The 17,741-nt window shown below is 40.0% G+C and overlaps 1 protein-coding gene across 1 annotated transcript in view; it reads left to right on the forward strand.

Annotated features, from left to right (window-relative positions):
* Positions 1-17,532, forward strand: part of LOC133489344 (histone demethylase UTY-like) — a 77,785-nt gene extending 60,253 nt beyond the window's left edge. The window contains 11 exon segments of the mRNA XM_061798355.1: positions 9,706-9,811; positions 9,938-10,143; positions 10,257-10,315; positions 10,431-10,505; positions 10,593-10,741; positions 10,857-10,971; positions 11,064-11,251; positions 12,154-12,295; positions 12,393-12,519; positions 12,853-13,023; positions 16,448-17,532. Of these exon segments, the coding sequence (XP_061654339.1) occupies positions 9,706-9,811; positions 9,938-10,143; positions 10,257-10,315; positions 10,431-10,505; positions 10,593-10,741; positions 10,857-10,971; positions 11,064-11,251; positions 12,154-12,295; positions 12,393-12,519; positions 12,853-13,023; positions 16,448-16,477 (1,368 nt within the window). The 3' untranslated portion in view covers positions 16,478-17,532.
* The last annotated feature ends 209 nt before the right edge of the window (positions 17,533-17,741 follow it).

Consider the following 17,741-nt stretch of genomic DNA (forward strand, 5'->3'; position numbering starts at 1 on the left):
TTATTTAAAAAAAAGTTGTTTTATAGAAAACGCAAAATCACTGTACAACCAACTTTCAAGGAATGTACACTGTTGTTCTGTATATTGTAATGGAGTGTCCAATGTTGTTTACATCCATGCTCCTCTAGCAGTTCCATAAATATTTGCATGTGATGTAAATAAGCTCCCGCAAAATAGTAGCATTGCTGCAGTTCCATTAACCTTCACTCACTATTGATACTATGTTAGCGTAGTTATTGCAGTGTAGGAGAACTAAGGTCACTCTTATCTCACTAAAGCCCATGCTCCTACTCTCTTGGAGTGCATGCAAACTGGACTTAACAGACTAACTTAACTCATTCACTGCCAGCCCTTCCAGTTAACATGGATATTTGACTTCTCAAGCCAGCAATGGCAGTGAATTAATTAAACACAGTTCACAAAGTGACCAACGTAATATAACAGTCGCCACTTGAGGACATCTTCCCTGCACCCCACACTCCAGATATGCTCAATTAACACACGCTTAAACAAACAGTTACATTAGTGTAACATTTGGATTGAGCTTGAGTCAATTAGGCCCGGTACACACACAATCGGCCTGTTTTTGTGGCAATTTTGCCGCCTCCCAACCAAGCACGTGAAACTCAAGACAATATGAAGTCTTATAAGTTTATCCTATAAGATATTCCTTAGGTTTGATGTGTGTTATGAGTGGATTCATCCCGATTTTAGGGTTCGAGACAGGTTCTGGCCAACAATCTTAAATAATGAAACACGTTCAATATTTACGACCAAAGCTTGTCATGTGTATGGGGAACGCCGACTTCACCCGAGCCATGACGCCGAGATTGGTGACGTGGAACAGAATATAGCCAATCAAAGAAGCACCCGAGACTGACGAATATGGAAGCGACCGTAAATGAAAACAAAAATGTCTTACCCGATGTCATTTTATGTATAAAAATGGTTTCCCCAGAAGCCAAGAAGTATTTTCCAAAGCAAGCCTTTTTGTGAGAACATCGCCATTTTACAAGGCTCTCGGCTCCGGCAACCTTCAGGAACACTTTCTTGTTCTTCGGTTTTGTGTGATTATGTGAGATCACGTGAGTCTTCGAGATCGGCAGTACAAATGAATCCTTAAGTGTGTGGTCTGCTGTGTTGAGATTCTCGGACCACAACACACACGACGACCAAAACTGTTGAATGCCCGATTTTGTATCTTTATATTTGGGGTCTGTAGCAGATAAAAATATTTTAAGAATGGAAAAATCTTTGTGTGTACCAGGCCTTAGTCATACCTGGAGAGTGAGGCGCGAGGATGATGTGACAGAAAGATGACTCTTGTGTTTCCATCTCAGATGCTACATTACTGTATTACTGTAGCGTCAGGGCTAACCCAATACCCAACACATCCAAATAACAATATAATCGATAGAGGCTTATATTTTGCGATAGATGTTTTTGTTTTCGCACTGCGATATTTGATATATTATTAATACGATTTGTTATTTCACACAGCCATTGTATAAATTAAGGGTGATAATCTCTCACCACCTCACGATTTGATTTGGTATTTCGATTTTCAAATAGGTGCATATTTTCTTCATATATTTTTCCTTTACTGTGTGACTACATACTACCTTTTAAAATAGTCTATGTAATGATCCATATCTCCATGACTAAAATAAGTTACCATAACAGCCACCTCTGTTTTCTACAAATTGTATCACTATACAATGGTAGAGAGAAATTCAAATTTAAAATTTGTCCCCCAAATATTCTTGGCATTGAAAAAAGCCACTGCTAGCTTTTTCCAATGTTTAAAGACATTCTGATACTGTACGTGTGTGCTCGATCTCATAAAAAGGCTCCAATGCTACAACACTGAGAAAACTTCGCCAGCCTGACATACCCTCTGGTGGGTAGGCACCATGTCAGCCATGTGGAATTACTTTTAAGATTAGCATGGATGCCAACACTTTTAGCGACTGCAAATTATGGTCTGCAAAATGGTTGATGATGAACTCAGCTAAGGCGGCGACTGTCCCGCGAGTTGCAGTGGAAAGCCGTCTCTCAAGCACAGACTTTCCTGAGCCCCATCGCCCGCTCCCATCCGCGCTGTTCGGCTCCAGCCGAGTTAGCTGTGGTTTCGTCAGGAAAGCCGCATCGCCTGCCTGGCCTGGCCGTTCTCCAGCCCACGGGCCCTAGAGGCTACCCGTTTGATCCTGCCAGTACCATTTTTATATAATCTTGAAGATTAAGCCATGCAAATCCAAGTACACAAGGACATGCACAAGTGAAACTGGATCTTTAAATCAAGGATCTTCATTTGTGCTGACATTATTTGCATAATGACAGTTCTAGAGCTAATACATAATACTCTTCATAAAAAGAACCTGATTATCACTTTTTTTAAAAAGAGTCCCAAGTACAGAGAACTAAGCGATGTGATAATGTATCACTTCAGTTGTCTTGCCAAAGTTTTATTTTCAAACTAAAATGCCTTGTGTAACAGTCTTCATTTTGTGTGCCAAGACTGTTAGATAAACATGAGGTAGGATGTTAAAATTGTTACTCCAAAAATTGTTAGTCAAGTGAAACTGTTTCAAGAAAAGTTTTGCTTCGCATTTGAATAGTATTTTATTAAAATAAAACCCCATTTTCATCACAACTACAAGATGTAATCATCAAAAGATGGTACTTCATATTGGCGAGTACTCAAAAATATTTGTACTCTGGCTGAAAAAGGGTAGTTTGGCTTTGAAATATACAATATCTTTTGTCTTGGAACTTACTGTAATTTCTCGTGTATAATGTGCATTTTCCCCCCAAAAAAATTGTCAAAGGTCAATAGTGCGCATTATACATGGATATAGGGGCAAATTGATTTTTTTTCTCACATTTTATAAATGTATGCCGCCATCTAGTGCTTATAAAAAAATCTGTACACGTTCATTCCAAAATTCCGCCCCCCACCCAATGGTTATGAGAAAGGTGTACACTTTCATTCTAATAGCCCACCGCCACCTAGTGGTTATAAATAAGGTGTAGCCTACCCTTTCATTCCAATATGACAGGGGTACGTATGACTGCACATATACGGAAGTGTATTGCACTCACTTAAAAAACAAACCAAAAAAAAAAAATGTTTTTCCATTTTTCTGACTAATTATTTTTCTCAGTTTTTCTGTCTAATTCCCCCCCTCTCCCCTGTTTTATGACAATTCTCCCCCTGTTTTTCTGAGTAATGTTTTACCCCCTGTTTTTCTGACTATTTTGTTCTGTTTTTCTGACTATTTTTTTCCACCTGTTTTTCTGACTAATTTGTTTTTCTGCGTTATCAAACACATCAAACTCACGTGAGAACCTGCGAACTGCAAATGACTCTTTGCGGACTACGTAGTAAGAAACATGACCGGCTTATTTAGTTTGATCAAGTTTTATTTTGATATGGGTTTAAGATACTGTGAGATACTCCTGTCTTTGAGTCACATAGGTGGTATTGTTATTAGTCATAAAAACGGGGGATTAGTCAGAAAAACGGGAAAAAATAGTCATAAAACGGGAAAGAAATTAGATGGAAAAACTGAAAAAAATAACTTGTCAGAAATACAGAAATATATACTCAGAAAAACAGAAAAAAATATTTAAAAAAACCAAGCCCTCAAAATAATTACTCAGAAAAACAGGAGTTTTTTTAATTTTTATTCAAGTGAATGCAATACGCTTCTGTACATATATGTACAGTTGTGCTCATAAGTTTACATAGCCTGGCAGAATTTGTAAATATGACTGAACGACAACCATTATTAATTTCTTTATGGTTATGTTTTGTTTAATGATGATGCTTTTCTGAAATGCTTGACCGTTTAATTTTAATCCCATTAAAATAAAATTAAACGTGTTTCATCTGGTCCTTCGTGTTTTCTTTAAAGAATTGTACCCATCTTACAAATTCTGCCTGGGTAATCAAATATATGAGCACAACTGTGTTTTCTAATTTACTAAATAAAAGTAGGGCTCTGAATTTCAAAATAAGAGCAAGTAAAAAAAAAAAGTATTGTGTGTTCCAATAAAGTGCTTAATTTCAGAATAATTCTTTGAAAAAACAAACAAATTACGGTAAATACTTCGTCTTGATCATATGGGTAGAAGCAAAATGGCATGGCCAAGGAAGGTGCTGGAAAGAGAGAGGGGGAGGGGAAAGAGCGGGCGAGAGGGCGCAAAGCGCCACCCAGGATCCAACAATGGAACTGCAGGGCAGCTCATGACAGATCAAACTTCATGTTTTGATCATATGGGTAGAAGCAAAATCATGCATTGTAAAAATGCATTTTACATGGGTAGAAAGGTTTTCCAGAATTTTGAGGTCAACTTTGGGGGTGCGTATTATACATGGGTGCGCATTATACACGAGAAATTACGGTATCTGACACACCTCGTGACAGTTGTTCACTGAGATTGCTAATGTTGGCCCATTGATTCCCATACATACATTTTTTTTGTAAGGATACACCCTTTTATTTACCGTCTCCTCAAAAAGTATTGGAACGGCAAGGTCAATTCGTTTGTTTTTGTTGTATACGGAAGACATTTGGGTTTAAGATCAAAAGATGAATATGAGACAAAAGTTCAGAATTCTAGCTTTTATTTCGTGGTATTTACATCTAGATTCGCTAAACGACTCAGGACACAGCACCTTTTGTTTGAAGCCACCCACTTTTCAAGTTGCAAAAGCATTGGAACAAACATTATTAAATCAACTTAAAGTGAATAACATTTAATATTTGGTGGCATAACCCTTACTTGCAAAAACTGCTTCAAGCCTGCAACCCGTTGACTTCACCAGACTGTTGCATTCTACATTTGAAATGCTTTTCCAGGCCTTCACTGCAGCCTCTTTCTTGTTTGTTTCTGGGGGTTTCTCCTCTTCAGGATGTAAAATGCATGCTCTATTGCAGGGGTGTCAAACTCATTTTTGTCGCGTTATGGTTCTACTCTGAGGGCCGTTACAGCTGCAAACCCCTATGATTGCCTCATATTATTAAATATATGCAAATTAATGGGTAATTACTTTTGAAATCAGAAGCCAGTAAAAACTGTATAAAACAGTATAAATCAATTTTATTTTAAAAGGGGGGTTGGTAACAAAACATGCTTGCAATATCTCAATATTTTTAAAAGTGAAGTCAAATTGCAATTTTGGTATTTTAGCAAGAAACACAAAGTTGATGCACACTCTCACGGGCCACATAAAATGACGTGGCGGGCCGGATCAGGCCCCTGGGCTACCAGTTTGACACCTGTGCTCTATTGGGTTACGGTCCGGTGATTGACTTGGCCAGTCTAAGACCTTCCCATTTTTCCCCCTGATGAAGTCCATTGTCTTGTTGCATGATGAAGTATATCCCGATTAGTTTGGATGCATTTTTCTGTAAAAACATCTGGAACTCGGGAATGCGTGGACAATTTTAATTCATATTTCACATCTTTACTGAGGCACCATAAAGCCAATATTACATCCCAAATACTACATAAAGTTGGTTTGGTAAAATATGGCACCTTTAATGTTGAGAACATTGGCACTTATTCCATAGGTTTGTACTTAATGATATCTGCAGAAAAAAATTCCTCCCAAAATTGACTCAGTAGTTATTTTAGGCTCGTTTTATGATAAATATTTGATTTTCAGGCAGATTTTGGCCTGCCCACATTTTGCACGAATCAGCCTGTGACAGGCTGACATGTCCAAAATGTGGGCATAATAGCAGGCGCAGATTACATTTCCTCATTGAATTTATATGTATTCTGCAGTGTTACCTATATTGAAAGTCTGTGTTTTTTTTTTAAATACAATAATGAATGAAAATTGTGACTGTGAAACATATTGGAAGACTTGTTTAAAAAAATTTGGTGGGCTGGGGGTTATTTTGGAGATGAAAGCGGGGCGTTCCAAAGGCAATTTGTACTTAACAATTGCTCCAAAAATGATTATCATTGGAAATGACTGCGAGTTTCATTTTCTTGAACAAAAAATACATAGAGCTTGTTGGTGAAATATGGACCATGAAGACCACATAGGTCCTTAAGTCATTGCCCTTTTCAGTACAATATCGTCCTCAATGGAGTCCAACATGCTGCTGGTTTTCTCTGAGACATGCTTTGGCTTGACTGTTTTTTTTTTTTTTTGTGCACGCGAGGATGTACTCTTCATTGACAATTTCAGCATATTTTTGTATCGTGTTAAAAAAAAAAGTACCGTTATCGTGGATGGTATGACCTGGCACCGCTCTTTTCCTCACTTGCAACCATCCCATTGGCTGTGTGTGGCCCTCATTGCACTTCCAGAATTGCTCATATATGCATTGTGATGCATCTTCACTGTGTTCTAAATGATTATGCATTTGCAGTTTTTGTTCATCTTCTTTCAAGTCTATGCAATTTTATATTGAATACAGTTTTAATGAACAATTAAAAAATCTATAATACTTGAGTTAAGAACCACAAATGACGACAAATAGATATAAACCGATATCGCGTTAAGACCGAATACAAGTACTTATTTGAATACTCGCTGACACAGAGTACTCATACCCGATAATGGCATTATGTCTTGCAATTGTGATGAAAATGTTTTATTCTAATCAAATATTGTCCAAAAAGACTAACTTTTCTTGAACATGGCATCCGTTTCACTCAAATAAAACACTTTTTAGAGTGACAACTGGTAATTACTGGCATTTTACCATCCAACAATGTTTTTCCTCATAGTCTTGCCACACATTCCACTTAAATGTGACCAGTTACGCTAGGCATTTCTGTTATGTGGTGTCGCAGCCTGAACACTGTTGGGCACTATGTAAAAGTAGTGCATACTGTAGATAAAAATGAAGTAAAGGAAGATAATTGAAACCCTTTAGTGGGAGGAGACAAGAAGTTCGGTGTTGAATAAATGAAACTTTATATTATGGAGAACATGAAAACGTGGAATGTAAAATATGTAATGAATTGGACCTAATTTAATGTAATTGTGAAGTAAAAGTAAGTGAAGTATGATAGATGAAAGAGAAGTATAAGTACATGAAGAACTATTGCTAAATAAAAGAAGATACCATGTCTGTGTATAAGGAAACATTATTTTATTGAAGTTATCAACTGTACCTATCAAGCTGAGTATAGAAAAGAAAAATAGCTTTTGTGGTGAAAAGTGCCACATGATAGCTTGATATTAAGTGAATACCCAGGGAGTAACTGAGGAACTATTTCTGCATTTATTTTAATTTTTGAGGACAACAGGACAATATAAAATAATTAGAAAATCTAAGATTTTTTTTGTTTGCTTGTTTTATGAAAATTAACCAAAACAATAATTGCAGATCAATGGATGGCAGTAATGCACTATTACAGTTTGCAAACTTTTAAACAACAAGACGGCGACTACAAAATAAGAGACAAAAAAGAACGCAGAATCTGGGAGGATGCCATGTTTCCTCTGTGTTAACTACAAAATAAAGTGAGGAAAAAGAAATACAAGACTGATTTTTAAGAATAGCAGTAATAAAGTTACAAAACAAAACTGAAAGGAAAACTGAAGTTATACTTTGACACCATTGCTCACTTCTCTGAACTTGACGTGCCGTGCAGCAGTGCCCATTCGGTTTTTTCCACTGCAGCTTCCTGGCGGGAGCGCGGCTAGCTCAGCCAAGAGCCAAGCAGTGCAGAGCAGGTGACGGGGCTCAAGAAACTTGGTGCTTGCCAGAAGATCCGCCACCGCAACTCACCGAGCGGAGTTCATCATCCACTTTTCAGAGCATAATTTGCAGTCACAGGGTCAATTTCCTAACGGAGCATTTTTTCCCCAAGTCTGACTACAGACTTATCAATACTGGTATTGGTGCTTCCCTCATGACAACAGTTTTTAATTTATTTATTTGTTATTTTTTGCAAAAGCCTCAGAATACAATGTTACAATTCATGCACAACAGTTTTAAAAAAAAAAAAAAAAAAGGGTTGTGAAGATCTCTGTCATTAAATAACAATACAAATGCTATTTCAACAAAAAAACAATCAAGTTACAATTTAACATATACTTTAAAATTTTAATCCATGGTTAGTTTCTGCCTGTAAATTATTTGAGGATGCAAGAAAAGGCTGTATGCACTACCTACTTCCGCATTCGGCAAAGCAGGTGAAAGCACATCTTCCGACTCTGGTAAATTGATTCCGCCATTTGCTCGTGCCGGAAGAAGTGCTTCAATAGCAGGAGTCTGGGACAAAGCACCTGTAGGATCTTTAAATGTCTACAGTGTCTTTTGTTTTATACAAGATGTCACCACAGAGCCACCAAAGATGACAATGCCCGATGTTTAGGCTTTGTTCATGTTTACGTACGTACATATCATATTTGTATAAATAAATTATATACAGTTGTATTTAACTGTTGTCCGAAGACACCAGCCACAAAGAAAACACAATATAGCAAGTACGGCTTCGTACTATTATGTCACCAACCCGTAGATATGCCCGTTTTTGCAGCATACAGCAGGAAGTCTGCTAATCTGTTTTCCGGGTTTGGTCACGTGACATTCCACATATAGCTGATGATTGCCTCCCAGAGTTGTTGTTTGGAAATATGCTCAATCCACTCTCATAGATCCTTATTTTAAAGATGATCCACAGGTTCTTATGACTTCGTAAAGACATTGCAAGTGTCGGACAGAGACTCGAGATGACCCAGATGAGGCCCGCAGTCTGTAGTTTGCCCAGATCTGATTCATACCTATTGCAGTATTTTTCACTGCATGGGTTTGTGCGTTTTCTTGCAGGATAGATATTTTACTGCAGAAGGTTGTTCTTTTTTTCTACAATGCCCAGGTTAGAAACACCACATACTGTATTTTGCAGGGATCATTTTTATACCTTCAGGCACCCTAAGGGGGCCTACCATCTAACTTCCATACTATTCCAGGCCAAAACATCACTCCGCCAAATCCTTGAGGATTTTGATTGAATCTTGTTGGAACATGGTGGCTATCCACCAACCATCCACAACTCCATTCATCACTGGAAAAAAACTGCTTAATTTGTATTCTTGAAACAAAAATAAAAACATTCCTCCTTGTGCAAGTGGTTAGGGGTGGTCAAAATACAGGTTCATGCATGATTGCAAGCGTCGCAGGATCCTGCATTGAGACTTTTTGGGGTCTCCAGAAACACAAGTAGCTTCAGATCAGTGGCCTTTAACAGCTGGTCTTTCACAGAAACTTTCCTGAATACACCTTTTAGTTCCAGCTGTTTTCTTTATTTTTTATTTTTTTTGTTTCGTTCCCCCCCCCCCCCCCCCTGTATTCCATACTAAACCTGTTTTCTTGGAGTCAAATTAAATGCCCAATGTTTTCATTCCTTTTGCAACGCATTGGACTATTTCACGCTTTTCATAAGCAAATAGAATTTTTTTCCCCCCCATTATGCATAAAAACTGTGATTCACTCGATGATTTGCCACAACTTCAAATAATTTCCCTTTCATTAGGCTTAGTTGGAAACATAATTATCAAACTTGTTTGATATTGATATCAGTAATCAAAAAAATTGTCAAAACCTCCACAGAAAAGTGAAAACTAAACGTTTTTACTTAAATCCCAGATTCCTCATAATTTGGAACACAGTGTGAGAATATTTTTCTAAGTAATACTCTTGCCATCCTGTTTCCTGTTTGAACCAGTTGGAGAACAAAAGAGATGCTTTTTTCCCACCACTGCACCAGTTCTGCACAAATCCCTCCAATCCTGTCACTGTCATCAGAGGACTGGCTGGAGCACTCAAACTGGGTAAATATTGAAATTACTGTCTGATATTGTGCATTAAGCCAAATGGCTACATGCACATGCAACAGCCAACCGAAAGAGATGTATTTGTCACTGAGCGTTTATCTGGTTGTTGGTGGTTATCTGCAGACCTGGGCCTTTTCTCAACAAAGACGTTGGTTGAGGCCAACCCGGAGCACTTGGTGGAAGTGTGGACGCAGCTGTCACAACCTGCGGATGAAAACTGGGATGTGACGGGCACCAAGAAAATGTGGCGCTGTGAAAGTGCTCGAGCCCATACAACCATCGCCAAGTATGCGCAGTATCAGGCTGCTTCCTTCCAAGAGTCCCTACGGGTCAGTGACAAGATGACACACCCAACAAGGATCATTATGTTCATTCGTAAAGAAAATAGTCATGAAAAATAAATATCCAATGTCACATATAATGCAAATGTCAAAATTTTCAGGAGGAAAATGAAAAGAAGGCACTCAAAGAACCCTGTGACACAGAGCCAGTAGCAGAGAGGTACGAGAGATAAGAAACAGAACACTCCAGAAACTTTTTCATTTACTAATGTTTCTATAATATAATGTTTGACAACTGCCAGAGTCATTGAGGAAGTATGCTTGTCATTTGGCAGTGTTGTGCGCAAAAGAAGAGGACCCTTAAAGCACATCAAGTTTGGAACAAACATTGACGTGTCAGATGAAAGGAAGTAAGTGTGGCTCAAATTTGGCCAGCTGGTCTGCGGCCTATTTAATTGTGATCTGCCTTTAAACACACTTTCCTCTCTTCCCACCAGGTGGAAGCAACAGCTCCAGGAACTCAGTAAACTGCCAGCATTCGCTCGTGTTGTATCAGCCGGCAACTTGCTTAGCCACGTGGGCCACACCATACTGGGAATGAACACTGTTCAGCTGTACATGAAGGTCCCGGGGAGCCGGATAGCGGGTTAGTGCAATCACATCGATCATGTCTATTATTTCTTCTGCTAAGGTGGATGTGGCTATTAAGGGCAATAGTGATATTTTTTTTGTTGGTTTTTTTTTTCTTCCCACACTGCCAGGTCACCAGGAGCCCAACAACTTCTGCTCAGTCAACATTAACATCGGACCTGGAGACTGTGAATGGTTTGCTGTACCAGAGGCCTACTGGGGTGTGATGAGCAACTTCTGTGAAAAGTAAGGCCCCATTCTGAGTTACTATTTGTTCCAGATAACAATGGGAGAACAATTCAACCTCATTTTTCTGTACTTATCACTCTCGCCCACAGGAACAATATTAACTTCCTGATGGGCTCTTGGTGGCCAAATCTGGAGGACCTATATGAGGCTGATGTGCCCGTATACCGCTTCATCCAGCGCCCGGGTGATCTGGTTTGGCTCAACACAGGCACCGTTCACTGGGTCCAGGCCATTGGTTGGTGCAATAACATCGCCTGGAACGTTGGACCACTTACAGGTATGGCAGCTCAATGGCACTCAGACAGAAAAAAAAAACAGCTCTAGATTTTTAATTTTCCACAAAGCAAGCAGTTCTTGCTGAACTCAAACTTGGTAAAGGAAAATTGTTTCTCATACAGTGTGACCTTTACAATGACATTTGTGCTTTCCAGCTGATTATTGACCTTTTTCAGCTGATTGGCCTCTATTTCCTCACTACATTATGTGACTTTTCCAACACACTTTACCTTTACTTTTACATTACCTGCACCGTTTTTGTTTTACACTCAGCAGGTGCAACTTTAATACAAAGCAGCTGGTGTTTAATATTGACATGCCACAGGAAACCATTCGTGTATGTACGAAGCCTACATTTGCCATACATGGGTAGTTGCAAAAAATTTACTTAAGTGTACTGTTACTTTAGGTTAATATGACTCAAGTAAATGTCAATGGTCCTCCAAATAATTACTTGAATAAGTTTAAGCGCAAAGAGAAAACACTCTTGAAGTACTTTTTTTTCAATCTGTAAGGACTCGACCTTTAGAATCAGAGATCACGGGTTCAAGACCCATGATGGACCAAAATGTAAAAAAAGCAACTAGTTGTTGGAGAGATGCTAGTCTGCTTGCTTGCTGGCTGGTTATTTTCCCATTTTTGTTTTGTTGCCCTTGTACCAGCATTTTTGGAATGTGTTGCAGGCATCAAATTCAAAATGAGTGAATATTTTTTTTTAAAACTAACGTTCATCATCATCAAATATCTTTGTAGTGTATTCAATCGAATATAGGTTGAAAAGGATTTTCAGATCATTGCATTCTGTTTTTATTTACATTTTACACAACGTCCAAACTGCACTGGAGTTGGGATTTGTAAATGAATGTATCTTATCTGACCTGTTGCTTTGACTGTGTTTTTAAGCCCATCAATACAAGTTGGCCGTGGAGCGTTATGAGTGGAATAAGCTCCAAAGTGTGAAATCCATGGTTCCAATGGTGCACCTCTCCTGGAACATGGCACGCAACATAAAGGTGTCTGATCACAAGTTGTTTGAGATGATCAAGTGAGTCAGCCTATCACACATTTCACTTCTCTACAGTTGAGATTAATTTCTTTGACGATATTTACCAGAACCTTCCCATCTGACACATTCTTCACAGGTACTGTTTGCTGCGGACGCTGAAGCAGTGCCAGTGGGTGAAGGAAGCCTTAGCGACAGCTGGCAAAGAAACACTGCTGAGGAACAGAACCAGAGACGAACCGGCCCACTACTGCACCATCTGTGAGGTTCGTAACACAGCGATGGTTCTTCCAGCATTTGTGTGCTACCTTCAGCTAATGTCACTTCTTCCACTGACCACGTGCTATTGTAGCTTGGTCTGCTTGGGTGGTAGAGTGGTCATTTCTCAACTCAAACTAGGTTACAGGTGGTTCATGTTAATACATTTTTCAGCAAGATCCTAAACCACCAGTATCAGACGCAACACATGCCACTATCAATACACAATTATTTCACCGTTGTGTGAATAAGATGACATTAAGTACGTTGCAGTTAATAAAAGTGCAATACAGGTTAAGACCCTTTCTCATTTGTGTCTGTGTGTGGTGCATGCTCTTCAGGTTGAGGTGTTCAACCTGTTATTTGTGCGCCGTGAGCTCCTGTCCAAGAAGCAGTACGTGGTTCACTGCCAGGACTGTGCCCGGAAAGGCAGTGCCACACTGGATGACTTTGTGGTGCTGGAGCAACACAGGATGGAGGACCTCATGCAGGTCTACGACCAATTTGCATTAGTAAGTCCACACATTGGTGTCAAAATTGACTCCAGGCACTCTCTCGTTTGAGCTGAAAAACTATTAGGTTATGGGAATTCACGGAACTCTAATTAGGTTTTGATTGTGGTTTAGAAAATCATCTGCTGCCATAAAATCTACTTTCTAATTGGACACAAGAATTACTGGAATGTTCCGGAATAAATACAATGCATACAAAAAGTGATGATCCTCTTTAGGATTGGAAGAAATAATACATTTTTAGATGCATCACGATGCAGATGTAAGCAATCCTGAATCAATTCATACATTTCAATAATCGTTTGAATAATGCAATGTTACCGGGATGAAAAAGGTACAACTCATACAGTACGTGGAGAATGTGGCAGTGTAAGTAAGCGACTGTATCATATAGTCCATGGTAATACCTGTATTTTTTGACATGATACAAAAATGTCGTATGGCTATAGTGATGGTATTGCGACTGCTTACGTACATGCGTCTCATTATGTATGTACGTACATATATCTCTCGCATGCAACAAACAAGTTCATGACATAGTATGCAATACATTGATAAAGTGGTGTATCATAACTATTGAGGTCAAGGTGCTTTTATTGTCAATTCTTCAATATGCGTTAACATACAGAGGATTGAAATTACGGTACTCAAGGGCCCGCGGTGCTACAAAGACAGTACAAATAATATCAATATAAAAAGCTAAATAAAACTATGGTATAGACACAGTATAAAAAGTATTAATTGAATGTGCAATATCAAAGATCAGGTGACGTGTGCAACATAGTCAAGGTCAGAGAACCAAGGCAAATATAATATAAATTAGATGACAAAACCCCAATGCTGCTAAAGTGGCTGGTGCGACCCGGAATCTGGTTTGTGTGTGTGTGTGCATGTATGTGGGGCGTCAGATTCAGGTGGGCAGAGGACAGAAGAGGTAGAGTGGGCAGAGTGCGCATCGAGTTCAGATTCCTGACAGCCTGATGAATAAAACTGTCTTTGAGTCGGCTAGTCCTGGCACGCAGACTCCTCCGTAATGGCAGCAGTGAAGAGGCTGTGTGATGGATGGGTGGCATCCTCCGCTATGCAGATGGCTTTGCGGGTGAGGCGGGTGCTGTAAATGTTCTGCAGGGAGGGAAGAGAGGTTCCGATGATCTTCTCAGCTGCCCTCACTATGCGATGGAGAGTCTTGCGGCAGGATGCGGTGCAGGCTCCGTACCACACAGGGATGCAGTTGGTCAGGATGCTCTCTATGGTCCCTCTGTAGAACAAGCACATGATGGAGGTCGGGGCTCTGGCTCTTCTCAACTTGCGCACGAAGTAGAGACGCTGGTGAGCTTTCTTGCCCAGTGATGAGGTGTTGCTGGTCCAGGAGAGGTCCTCGGTGCTGTGGTAGCATGCTGGGAGTGCGCCCTCCTGAAGTCCACAACAATCTCTTTGTTTTTGTCCACATTTAGGGAGCGATTGTTCTCCGTGCACCACCTGGCCAGATCGGGTGGTGCACGGACCCCTTTCAAACTTGATGAAGAGGTTGGAAGCTGTATGTCGGTGTGCAGTCGTAGGTCAGCAGGGTGAAGAGGATGGGACTCAACAGACAACCTTGAGGGGGGGCCCCCCGTGTTCAGAGTGATGGTGCCGGACCCGTACTGCCTGCATTCTCCCTGTCAGAAAGTCCGGCAGCCAGTTGCACCTCGAAGCGTTGAGCCCCAGCTCGTCCAATTTGTAGATCAGTAATTGAGGGACGATGGTATCAAATGCTGAGCTGAAGTCTATGAAGAGCAGTCTGACATATGAATCCTTAGAGTGGGAGCAGAGTGGAGGGCAGTGGAGACGGTGTCATCGGTTGACCGGTTGGACCGATATGCAAAATGGAAGCGGTCCAAGGAGGGGGGGAGGGAGGACTTAATGTGGTGCATGACTAGCCGCTCGAAGCACTTCATCAGGATGGGAGTGAGCGCTAACATAACAACCCGTCTGAGTGAATAAGTCACACTTACTGGATATTAACTTTGGGCAAATAAAAGCTCTGATATGATTGAGACGTCATCTAAATCACTCACATCTCAGTGCGCAAACTAGAGGTCCATGTAGCTCCTCCTTTTTGTTCGTTAGTACACTGAAGAATGTTTAAGTGTGTCAAATTGATCATTTAATGCTAACCTAGAAAATATTTTTCTCAATTTTGCTCTGAGGAAGCTGATCACCTTGCACATAGTGTAATTTATATCTCTTCCCTTTTGTCTTAATTAAAGATAATGGAAATAAATTTAGGGCAGCACAGCATGTCTGCCACACAGTCGAGAGATCGAGATTGCAAATGCGTGGGTTTTCTGCTCGTACTCCGGCTTCCTCCTACAGTCTAAAAAGTTGCTTCTGACTGTTATCCATAGGTGTGGTTGTGAGTGTGAATGGTTGTTTATATGTGCCCTGCGCTTGGCTGGCCACCAGTCAAGGGTGTTCCCCACCTTTCGCCCAAAGTCAGCTTACCCACAACCTCAAGCAGCATAGAAAATAGTTAGTTTTCTATCATTTATTTTAATCATGGTTGTATAGTTTATTACAAGTGTCTTTTAAATAATAACCAGTCACAGAGTAAGCAAAAAAAAAAAATAATTCCATCGATTCAAGTTTCAAAAATCGAATTGAGAGAAATGTTTTCGTGTCTATTACCTATTATCGGTTGGTAGGTATTTTATTGAAATTCTGGGGTGGCGGTGAATTGCACTGAAGCAGCAACATAGGAGGTGTGTCAGAAATGTTTCAGGACTGGTGTTTCACTAGATATGTTACAAACCCGAGTTTTCCCCCTTCATTGTTGATCAGACGATGAGCTGGCACATCGCATCTACATTGTTCAGCATTTGCTTTGTTCATTGTGCAAGAGGCGAGAGTTGTGGCAGTACACTGACCATGCTGCTTCACCACAACAACATGCCAGCTCACAATACTCTGAATAGCCAACAGTTCCTGACCGACAAGAATATCACCATGTTGGAGAAACCTCCCTACTCACTCGACCTGGCGCCGTGTGAATTTTTTATTTATTTTTTTACTTTCTTACCTCTTTCCCAAGCTCAAGGGGGGGGGGGTCATCGAGGGAACTCGTTTTGACGTAAATGATGGACTTGCGGTGGATCCCAGAAGAATTCTTCCAGGAGTGCATGAAGGCATGGAAGAGAAGGCTGGTAAAATGCATTAGACTCCAGGGAGATTACTTCAAAGCGAAAAACTTGTAGTGTGGATTTGAAATATATTGCTTCGACACTAGTCCTGAAACTTTTGTGACAGACCTCGTATGTATATGGTTACTACAGTTTATGTATTTTATAAGCTCACTGCGTGGCTTTAGACTCATAGGAGCGAAAATCAGTTTGATATTGATTTGCTAACTTGAGCCTGTCTGTGTCTTTCATTCATCCTTCCATAGGCCCCTCCTCTTCATTCATCTTCATCTTGACATTAGGAGACCCATTTCTTCTACAGCGGAACCGTGAAGCCAATTTAAATGAAAATACATCCATGTACACGGACCCCTTTCTGATATTCAGGAAAGCCAAGGCCGTCTCTCCACCTTTGCCACCACCCCCTCCCTCCCCGCATGGCAGGTCTCCATTGCGACGGCTGGAGGCTGAGGCTGCTGCGTGTCTGTCTATGCAACCTATTTGGCGCACAGGCCCCCAACCAGATGGGGACAGTACCAAGATTGCTCACAGGACTGTTTCTCCCTCTACCCTCTCTATAATGACTGGTTCAGCCTGTTTCAGTTGAGGACTTAATCAAAAATGGTTGGGAGCAGCAGGATGAAGGGGGAGTGTCTCTTTTAATGCGTGATAAAATGTTTTGTAGATACTTAACTGTTGATAACTGGCTATACCACCCTTAAAAGACTACTGACTTGACCACCTTCTTGCCCTTTTCTCACTTTCTCGTCTGCATAGAGGCTTTGGCTTTTGATTTTTAACAATTTCCCCAAATATCTTCAGTTTGTCCCGCCTAAGGAGCACTTGCCTGCTCTTGGTCTATGCTATTTTGAGGCTCAATATCTTCACAAAAAATTTGTAATGTGATTGTTTTGGTTTATTCTTTCTCAGCTTTTGTTTTCTGTCTTGTTCTTTTCCAAACTGTTTTTTCTTAGGTAAAAAAACAAAACAAAAAATCTAGTAAAAAAAAAAATATACTAGCCAAGTCACAAAGAAAATGGGTTGCACATAGACTTATGAAATAAAGTTTAATTTGTGATTGTTCCGTTGTTTCTAATCTTGATGTAAATTTACACTATTTATAAATACATATTTATTGCTTGAAAATATTTGTTGATGGAATGCTGTTATTTTTTTCCAGAGTACCTGCCATTAAATTTGAAGGGGTTTTGTCATTTTAACACAACTCCTCTTACATTTTCTATATATAAATAAAATTGCTTAGCAAGCATTGTACAGAAACGGACATTTAAAATTGTTTTATTGTTTGAAGAATGTTTTATGAGTCAATAAACACAAAGTTGTGAAATGATCTGCAACGGCCTGTGCTTCCTCCAACAAAGGACATTTGATCTTAAAAATAACAATGGAAGTGCAGAAAAAAGCCAACTGTGCTTTATGAGAGTAATGCCTGAAACCCAGCAGACAATGTAGCTGTAGACTGACACACAGAGTCCTACACTGTATGCCAGGTCCAGAAAGTACCCAAATGTTTCCCTCAGTAGCATGAGCATTGACATC

Source organism: Phyllopteryx taeniolatus, chromosome 1 (genome assembly GCF_024500385.1).
Source record: "Phyllopteryx taeniolatus isolate TA_2022b chromosome 1, UOR_Ptae_1.2, whole genome shotgun sequence".
NCBI lineage: Eukaryota > Metazoa > Chordata > Actinopteri > Syngnathiformes > Syngnathidae > Phyllopteryx > Phyllopteryx taeniolatus.